The sequence below is a fragment of the Penicillium griseofulvum genome (assembly GCF_001561935.1).
Source record: "Penicillium griseofulvum strain PG3 chromosome Unknown contig_17, whole genome shotgun sequence".
NCBI lineage: Eukaryota > Fungi > Ascomycota > Eurotiomycetes > Eurotiales > Aspergillaceae > Penicillium > Penicillium griseofulvum.
Window position 1 is genome coordinate 38,145 of NW_024467438.1, and position 10,071 is coordinate 48,215.

General features: G+C 47.3%; 3 protein-coding genes across 3 annotated transcripts; 2 read left to right on the forward strand and 1 right to left on the reverse strand.

The window, feature by feature from the left end:
• Positions 1-2,330: 2,330 nt before the first annotated feature.
• Positions 2,331-3,914, forward strand: PGRI_095610 (Aminoglycoside phosphotransferase; the record flags this gene model as incomplete). Its single annotated transcript, XM_040797274.1, has 2 exons — positions 2,331-2,644; positions 2,693-3,914. The coding sequence occupies 2 exons, from the start codon at positions 2,331-2,333 to the stop codon at positions 3,912-3,914; spliced, it is 1,536 nt and encodes a 511-aa protein (XP_040649836.1).
• Positions 3,915-5,508: 1,594 nt separating this feature from the next.
• Positions 5,509-6,275, forward strand: PGRI_095620 (uncharacterized protein; the record flags this gene model as incomplete). Its single annotated transcript, XM_040797275.1, has 3 exons — positions 5,509-5,959; positions 6,011-6,211; positions 6,262-6,275. 3 exons carry the CDS (start codon positions 5,509-5,511, stop codon positions 6,273-6,275), a joined length of 666 nt encoding a protein of 221 aa, XP_040649837.1.
• Positions 6,276-7,786: 1,511 nt separating this feature from the next.
• Positions 7,787-9,062, reverse strand: PGRI_095630 (Zinc finger, C2H2; the record flags this gene model as incomplete). Its single annotated transcript, XM_040797276.1, has 2 exons — positions 7,787-8,736; positions 8,804-9,062. The coding sequence occupies 2 exons, from the start codon at positions 9,060-9,062 to the stop codon at positions 7,787-7,789; spliced, it is 1,209 nt and encodes a 402-aa protein (XP_040649838.1).
• Between the last annotated feature and the right edge of the window lie 1,009 nt (positions 9,063-10,071).

A 10,071-nucleotide genomic window follows, 5' to 3' on the forward strand; every position in this document is an offset into this window, starting at 1 on the left:
GTATGAGTATGGCCTAGATGGTCGCACCGAGTGGGCCTACACCACCAACAACCAGAAAGACTTCCCATTCGGATCTTCACCTGACATTGCTACTCCGCAAGATCTCATTTGCAACCGTCTCAGGAGCCCTTGCAATGCGCCGCAGGCCACTATTGATCGATGCTATGCCGCGAAGGAGGCAACTGCTGGTCTCACTGGCCAGGAAGCGGCTGACTTATGGAACTCGCTAATGACTTAGGCTAATCTGGGTTTTGCATGCTGGGTACTCGAACCCGATACAGGTTCAATACAGGGCAGTCACAGCTCGGTCATGTGGGCCAACAGCGAAATTGCCGCGCCCTTGGTCGATGCTGAATCTTGTGGTCAATACGAGACTGCAATGCGGGAATTTTTGCCAGCGAACCATAACTTGTTGGGCTGTGAAATGCTCAATTCTCTGCCCTTCCCGTCGAAGACCGGCTAGAGTTTCTGTCCTGGTTGTTTGAGGGTGCTTTATCTCATTGTCTACGCCACTTTATCAAGATGCATCGCAAACCAAGATTCAGACATCACATACGACTGTGACTAGCCAAGCCAAACACTGAACTAGTTGATGCTCAGCCTACTTCTAGTACGAGCAAAGGTTTACGATGGTCCGTGGAAGGAGTATCTTTATTGGTGAAGCTAAGGGAAGCACATAATCGCCGGGAGAAGCAAAGGGTCCATACAGGTGTACTGGAGCACGACGCTCAAGAAACAGCGGCGATATTTGGCGATTGCCACGTGATTTTCTTATGTTGCATTGTACTCTGTTCTTATTGTTGGACATGCTCATTTGAAGGTAACACATCCATGGTGTTTTCGGGCGCGCGGAAAAGGCAAAATGAAACGACCGCCTTCCTTAGGCTTATTATGGCAATTTGGAGCTATGTAGCGCGTGAGTAGTGTACGACGGCAGTTTAATCACGGTACATACCGTCACAATCTGCGTCTGCAGGTTGGTTTGTACACAGGCAAGAGTAGTCAAACCCAATGAAACAAGAAACAACCCTATTGAGCCAATGGACGCCACCCACAAGGCTCGTTGGTGCCTGGCAGCCGTGAGGCGCGGATACTGCCAAAATAATTTGAAAGTACTTGTTTGCATATGCCATGGCCTCATGCATATGACCCAGGCCCTAATTATTTGGGTATGAACGAAGCTGAGACTAGCCAAAGCGACGATCATAAACGAAGAAAATAAAGCGTTGCGGTTCTTCTACGTTTTTGGGTCAATAAAACACACATAGAAGGCAGAGCGACCAGTTGAAGCGCACCGACAGGTAAATAGAAAGTGATAGAATGGCAATTGTTCCCATAAATAGCAAGGCAGATATCATGTGGGCTATCCAGGGTTGCAAAGTAGAAACACATAGATACTAGCAGGGGTTAGTGTCGCTCTCCCTCTATTTCACTATACTCACCTCATTTAGAATGAGCAAAAGAAGTACACTGCCGATTTCCTGCCGTAGTATCGGCAAAGACTGATCTGGTATACGGTTAGAGAGGAAATTGGGTTCAGGGAAGTGAGCAACCTGCCGTCCTTTGGGCTTACTTCCAAAAACGCTAGCAGAATGGAAGCGATTGATCCCAGGAAGACGAAACCACCTATAACAGCTTGACTGAAGATGAGTGGTTCCTTGCTCAGTCTTCGCAAGCTCATAGCCTTGATCGATAGGAGCCAGAAAGCAAGACCTGCTCCGCAGCAAATTGATGCTATTGTCGATGCAGTCAGTTGAAATATCAGCTCGGAATCCATTTTGTGAAGTTCGATAACCTGGTTAAGACGAATGATGTGTCCATGTCGTTGTTTAAATAAGACCAAGCCTTCACGAACACGAATATGCAATATCTGGCTTGAAGAATTCTCCCATATTACTCGGCGTGCACCAGCTATATTGACTGTGCTTTCTCTAACTGACCCGAAGAGCAAGATAAGCCACTAACTTGCGCTTTCCAGTATATTACCCCTCCCTCCCTGCCATCCGCTCAATCTTATCGGTCGGTATGCTACTAAGCAAAAACATGTCGCTATGACGCCCCAGATGGAAAACAATTTGAAGATGTCTGACGTGCGGGTTGGGAGTCGGTTACATGTTTTCAACCCCTCACAATTCCGGGGTTGGGACGTACTGAAATTGTAGCTTTGAGACACTTTCCAGATGGCGAGCTGGCTCTCACCGCTTTTAAGGGTAGATCATTTGAAACGGAACTAATCCATCCATCCCTGGAACTCTTTCCACCTGCAAGCGCAACGGCCTATATCCTTTTTGACCCCATTTTCCTTACCTTCCCGAATTTCTTCCATCGAAATGTCCCCAAATCCGAAACCCGACATATTCACTTACGCCGATTTTGACCTTCAAGCTCTGTGCCGTCAAGCGAGCACGCTGCGGCAGGGTGTTTTATGTGCTTGTGATCCGGATCAACGTCCTGCCTCGGGAAGTTTCAACTGGGCTATCTTTATTTCGTTTGAAGATAGGGTACGATGGGTCTTTAGATCTCCACACCCTAGAACGTTTATGCCAATGGAAATGGGAATAAAGCTACTGGCTAGTGAAGCTGCCACGCTCCGATACCTCAGAGCTCATAGCGATATTCCAGTTCCAGAAGTATACGACTATTGGTAACGAAATCTCCCAGACCGCAATGTTCTAGTCCTAATCTATCACAGTGCTTCATCCGATAATGACATCGGTATTCCGTTTATTCTTATGAGTGAGGCGCCCGGCAGGCCACTATCAAAATTTTGGAGATCAGCCGGTTCTCCTCAACCTGACCTAGAGACTCCCAGCAAAGCCAAAATTCTCTCCCAGCTAGGCGGTATTACCTGGAAGCTTTCTCAGTTGCGATTCGATAAAATAGGCTCACTCTTTGAAGATAAATTCTTCGAAATCAAGGAATGTCTCTCACGTGGTCACATGTTACATGGACGATATTCTTTGGATATCCCACGAGGACCTTTCACTTCCGAGGAAAAGTTCTATGACAGCCTTGTTTCTGCGTTTTTAGAGCATGCAGAAAGTCTGCAGTTGTCACATCATTGCTTTGTGGCACCCGTTCCTTCGCGGGACGACTATCAATCCAGCATACAATATGAGAGCGCTGTGAACCTATGGAACGACTTTGTGACCGTTGGAGGCAAGACCGACTCGTCGGACAACAGGATGGATTATATCATCGCAGGCGACGCTCTCCGCGACATTGTACGGAAACTTGAACTCCCAACTGTCAATTCGGAGACCTTTCCGTTATGCCACCCTGATCTGAGTGTCAATAACATATATGTTGATGATGATTATAACATCACCTGTATCATCGACTGGGCATTCGCTTCATCCATTCCTGAATCGATGCTTTTAACCACACCAGGATTGCCACAATACCGCGACGAAATTAGTTCGGAGTTTTATATACCTTTTATAGATGGCTTCATCTCTGCTATGCCTGAATCGATGGAAGAGAGATCGACTCACAGATATCACGATTCCCTGGAACGGAGCCAAGTCTCCTGGAGATTGAGCCGGCTCCTCAACCTGGACTCGATTAGTGATTACACTCTCTTTGCTACAGTCTGGCACTTTGCTCATGGGCCTGAACAGGACCTAGGCCATTACTTCTTACGACAGTGGAGTTCGCCTCACTACATCCGGCTGTATAACGAAGTTCGACAGGAGGATCAGCCACTTTCGAAAATTCAAAAGGATGAAGTAGATTATTTTCGAAACAAGGATATCAGAGAGGCAATAGCTAAGAAGCTAACCCTCATGTCCGAATGGAAAACACGGTTTACTGTCAATCACCCGCCGAGACTTCGGAAAGACATGTTTGTCGCTTCTCCCAAGTTATGGAAATGGATTCAACAATTTGTGCAGGACTGGGAAGACATGTCTTGACGAGTCTACACCAGGCATCAACATCACATCAACATCTCAAGCGAATGCGCTCAACTGGGACCTCCCACAGATCACCGGTCTCATCATCTTTCACCTTCTCAAAATTAGATTGCACATCAAACATTGTTTTGGGGAATATACCGTTTGCAATATGGTGCTTGATGTACTTGAATCAATTGTGCCTTCGCGCCATTCAGTCTCTGTGATAGCTTAGTTGATGTCTCACTTTAGACCCAAGATATCCAAGTGACATACTACCCTCACGACAGTACCAGACTGCGGCACCAGCGGTGTAGTATGCTCTCTTTTCAGCGCCAGTTGGTGGAGTTGGAAGATCTGGTGGGGTCGATGGCTGGGGACGTCTCTTAGGCATGGTTTTCAATGTAATATTCTTTTCGATGTTGGTGGGCTTTAATTACGACAAGGTTCTAGCTCCCAGGAGCAAGGCGCTACATTTTATACTCTCGGTTTTTCGCACTGGCCTCTCACAACATTTCTTCCATAAAATATGGGCGCTTAACGCCGAGGCCACCCATCAGGTAGTGGCGGCGCTCGAGACAATTGACACCATAACAAGATATGGCAGTGGCCAGGAATATTTTGGGTCTCCCTCCATGATTCATAATTATCAACCTGAAACGTACGAATGTCGCTTTCGGGTGAATAACCGGGTGTTATTGGCGCTTCGATTAGATCCTCCCCCCACTTGCGTCCAGGCTTTCCACGAAAGCATTGGCTAGTTTGACAGGTCTTTTTTCGGTATTTTACAAGCAGACCCACCCCCGCTTTATCAAAAACTGCTACAAGAGATAATGCCACAGTATTGTAAGGCTTTTTATGGTTTTTAGGGCTGCCAAGCAACAGGAAAGATAGAATTAATTACGATGTGCGGCTGTTGTAAGTGTTAATTAATAAGTATGCCATATGCGGGTCCATAGTTGTTAAATTGCGGTGATCTTTTCCTGCAAACTATATGCGCGCACTTTTGTTTATTCCGATGACCCGGGCGTTGGATTGGCCTTGCTCTCTCGTATGTTTCTGGAGTTCAGAGCAACACTAGTCCAAAACAGGAATACCTGCCTATGTTCTTCAACATCCAATACTCTGACCGAAAGAAACTTGGACAATAATGCAGTGCAGTGACGTGGCGCCTAAGCGGGCGGGGCTCCGGCCAAATACAAGCATGGGATGTCCCGGATTATGCATGGCTTGCTGGGAGTATTGGATCAAGAGTACTCTTTACCCTATGTAGTTACCCCGCTCATTAGGAACGCATGTATCAACTTGACACGTCGATCAATTATTGGTCGGCCTCGTGTTCGAAGCGACGAGGCTGACACGGTCAAGTGACGGCAACTGAGTTTGAGCCAATGAGCGCTGCAGCTGGATAAGGCAAGATACTATTTTAATTTTCCTCAGCTTATTGTACATAGTTATCCTACAAGACGTGAATAAATTTGGCTTAACCCTACCCACATTCACATGTGAACGTACTCTGTATCAGCAACATAAGACGGTAACTTTCCCCTTTATCATGCCAACTAGAAATTTCTAGCTTTTACATATCACTTCAGCAGACCATCGTCCTTCCGATATGGACATCGAGTCCTCGTCTCAGAACTCCAATGAGGAAACGCTTGATGATCAAACCTCAATACACTCGATTGAGACCTCCTCAACAAAGTTAACCATAATCAAAGATTCGATCGAGATATTCGAGGAACAACTCAAAAACAACTGGACTCGTCAAAAAATCCCCAAAGGCATGAAGAAAAAATTTCAACAAACACGCGTCGCTCAAAAAACAGCAACATCACGAATCTTCTTCGACAATGGAGGATTTAAAGCTTGGTTTACATATTTTCTTGCGACGGAGGGAAAAGCCCACTTCAAAGGGCGACGTAATAGATCTGACACCATTGCTGCATTCCAGCAACTCCCGTTGGCAGATCAAGCAAATGTCGCGAGAAAAGTGGCCAGCAAACGGCCGCATCCCAGCGTCAGCAATGCCATTCGCAACATATCCGAGAACTTTGAAGATGCTGGTATGTCTCAGATCTTACTACTCTTACCTTTCTTTATAATAAGACGGCTAGGGGTTTTGGAGGCTCGATTGAATGAAGTTCGGCAACATTCCTCGCCCGCCGAAAGCTTGATAGGTGCCATTGTGTCCTCTCGGAATGTGATGTCAGGCATCGCTGAGAGATCACTGGAATCTGGAACTTCACAACATCTGGTGCTCGAAGAAGCGTCATTACTAGGGGTCGCCGAGGTTTTCGACCAGTACGTCTACTTTGGTACCAGTTCCCCATAAGACCTTGTTCGTCCTTAACTAACAATGGACCAGGAAAACGCCTTTGAGGAGCTCCGGGGGGCGGTTAGCCATAAAATGCAACGGCTACAAGAGAAAAATCGCATCCTTCGAGATGAACTTTGCCAGGAGAGGGAGAGGCACCAAAAGACGGAAGAGGAACTTTCCCAGCAAAGAGAAAAGCATATTTTAGAGTGCAGGATCTGCTATATGCAGCCAGATCGCTGGGTGCTCATTCTATGCGGGCACATGGTCTGCAGGTCATGCGCAGGAAGTCTTGGATCAATGGAGAAGTGTCCTATCTGCCGGGCACCAATCACGGGGTATATCGAATGCCTCCCTTTTGCAGGGTAAAGCATTTATATACCGTGTTGCAGGTCTAGTTCAATGGCTCGAGAGTAATGAAAGTCTATAATCAACGCACACCCAAGCTTGACGTCAAGTGATATCACCATTGTCATTGACTGGGCGTATATCTTTTACGGACTCAACTACCAACCATTGTGACCGTTTTATCTCCACCCCAGTAGACGATGAACAAATGCACTTGAGATATAGATCAAAATACCTGTGACCCATATAGACCGTAGTCAGAAGACCGAAGGCCCTTGCGGTTACTAAGCTAGGGTGGTCGCCAGTTGACAGTTTGAAAGCCTACCTAGACTCGGAGCTGTGGACGTACGTCTAATGTGGGTCTGCATCCATAGCCGTCGGTACTTGGCCTGGAGTCAACTGTCCTGGATCACGGGGCTTAGAACTAAAGGCCTTACGGCCGCAGCTCCTCAACCACGGACCCACATCTCCAGGCCTAGGACCTGTTTGGACATGATTCCACAGATTTATTACAAAGTCGGCTTCGTATCACTCGATATGTGTCTAGCTTGGACAGCGAACCATACAGGCCAGGAGACGCTGTTTCTGGATCTTTAGGGGCCTCAAAGCACCCCAAGGCAGGGTTACCAAAACACGGGTATCCAAGAATACAGTATCAGAGAAATCCAAGAAGAGGACCGGTTGCCGCGCCGGATGATTCGAAATTTTGCGTCGTGATTGAATCTCATCCCCTCGGTCCATCATCTTCATGTCCAAAATTAAATCAGTACAGAAGTCTAATCCATGTGGTTTGTGGTGTTGCGGCTGAGAACAGCATGTTTAGTCATCTCATTGGAAGCCAACCAACGACCCGAAGTGGAGCCTTACCTATTAAGGCCGCAGAGCCCGCTTGTATATCCTTTTTAACCCCCCTAAAAGATTTTGACACCTGATATTACTCCTTTAGGGTCCATGCTCGAGAAACACTGCAGTGTAGGCGGTGACACCGTTCCCAGAAGTACATTATACAGAGATGAGTAAAAGAAAGTGCAGTCGGATTGATTATGACCCATCAATCAAAAGGTCGAGATAACTAAGATGAAATTCTGTTCCGGTAGCTCTAAATAATCGCGACAAATCTGGTACGCCTTAATGAAATATTCACCAACCCAACCACGGCGCCAATTGTGGCCAGATAACAAAGGAATGGCGCAGGGGTCTCCAAGATGGAAAAAGTAGAATCTGACGCTCATGTTCGAAGACCATGAGCGTCAGAAGCATGCCGCCGCAAGTGCATCTCGTGCAGGACGGACAAATCGCAAAAATTACATTTTCGGTCCGTCAGATGTGATGTCCTGAAATGCCTTTTCACTCCATTATAGTCGGAGTATGTCTTGGGGCATTGGAAGCATGCGAATGTTTGCTCTGCATTCGGGATATATTTCCCGCCAGAGGTACATCCCCTCTCCCACGACGTGTTCAGCTGCGTATCAGCTCTTATCTTTCGAGCTGGCGGAGAGGGAACGACATCCTCATTGTCGGACGGGGCAGAGCGCTTCCGTCGTCCCCTAAGGGGCCCACCCTCCTGAAAGCTGCAATATTGTATCCCAGCCGCAACAGCTTTGTTGCGCCGCGTCCACTCGTCTTCTAATGAATCGGTGGTGGGCCAAGTAAAGAACGTCTCCACGAGAAGAATCTGCTCCGATGGCATTTCAAACTCCTTCCGTAATACCTCGCGCGCAGGCTCATCACTGACAGCCCCACCAGTCAGCTGTCTTTCAATGTCAATCACCGCCTGTTTCCGACTGAAATCGCGGCGTGTTTCTTTCCGCCGTTTGTCTTGCAGACGCCGGCGCAGATTGTGGACTTGACGCTTCTGGTCCTCCAGCATCGCCCGCAATGCTGGGTTGTGAGAGCGATCAGCGCACTGGGTCTCTAAATCAACTTGCCAGCGTATGGCTGATTGCAGTTCTGGGTCTTTCTCCACTGATTCCCGATCAGCGTCGCTCAGGTATCGTGGTCGTCGCCGATCAATCCAACGGCTCATCCGGGTCACAGCCTTCGAGAACTCTTCGTCTGGCTTGAGGCCGCACATGATCTCTTGTAAGCCAGTATGCCGACGAGGACGATAATGTTTGATAAACGTTCTGCTAGTGGCGTGGGCCATGATCACATTACGCTGTGCTTCACTGACAAAACCTAGGCAGAAGAGTTAGCCCGCTCATCTAGAGAAAATCAGAACCTTAGGTATTTATAGTCCACCCACCACTCTTGTCAAGTAAATCACCTCCTCCGTATCGAAATTGGTGAGAGAAGAAATGATTAAGGAAGCCGTGTATCTCACTGGATGTCCTGAGTTGTGCGTCGAGTGTGCTACCATTCATAGGCGTCTCCCACAAAATCCGGGGTTGGCCACAGATCACCTCAACCTTCGGGAAGACATAGTAATTATCCATCTCTTTCTTCAAGGGAAGTAGCATTTCCTGTCGACCACCCTCGACAAGCAGTCTCCGAAGGTCTTCCATCGGAAAAATTCGAATTGCTCTGTAGGGATGATGTTGCCAGCCATTAGTAAGCCTACAGATCTAGCTCAACTGTTGGAAATCTGGCTGTATCAAATGTAATGGTATTTCACCCAGTATTGGAATTCTCTAACTAATAAAACATGCGATCTGTGCGCAGATATCTAGACTAACTATGCACCGGGCCTGAGATAATCCGGGTAATTTACCTAGTATCGAGGCCGGTATTCAATCTTAGTATTTGACATCAACTAATGGACATGTCTGTATGCTATTCCAAACGAGCGATATCGAGATGTAGCAGTGCGAAGAAGCAATGGAGATCAAATAATTGCATGTTTCGGCTCATATTGAAGGAATAAGAATAATGTCGTCGCTATTGGTATCTGGAGGAGTTACTGTTGGGAAGATACCGACACTGATGACCACTAACACCATATGAAGGCAATATATTCCTGAGGGCGCCAAAGAACGTCACTGCACATGGATTGGTTTAATATCAGCAGTTAGGTATTCAAATATAGATCTATACAAGCAATTTTGTATGGTGGCTATAGGGAGTGAACGTTGGAAGCCGGTCGAATGCAAGTAACTGAGGGACTGCTACCTTGCAAACCCAGTATTACTGCCACGGTAACCTTGGTCTAGCCATGCTCCACCATGGGCCGAGTGAGCAAATTTGTAGTATAAAGAGAGACCGGTTCCCAACAGCGGAATGAACGTGTTTGCCAACACGATCAGTCATGGAGAGCCCCAGCAAAACACCAGAAGTCACAGGTACACAGGAAGAGGCACCGCTCTACACACAGCCAAGTCCAACCGAGGAGCCCCCACTTCCCGGTGTTGCAACCCCGCTGCCGGTAAGAATAGAACATGAATAGACCTGACCACGCTGACCAGCCAGATCCAAAATCACGACATAGAGAGGCAGACTTTGGCTGTAGAGCCCTTCCGACCCATACTTGAGGTCTTGAAGCAAATTGAAGAAGAAGATACTCAACTTGCATTTCGT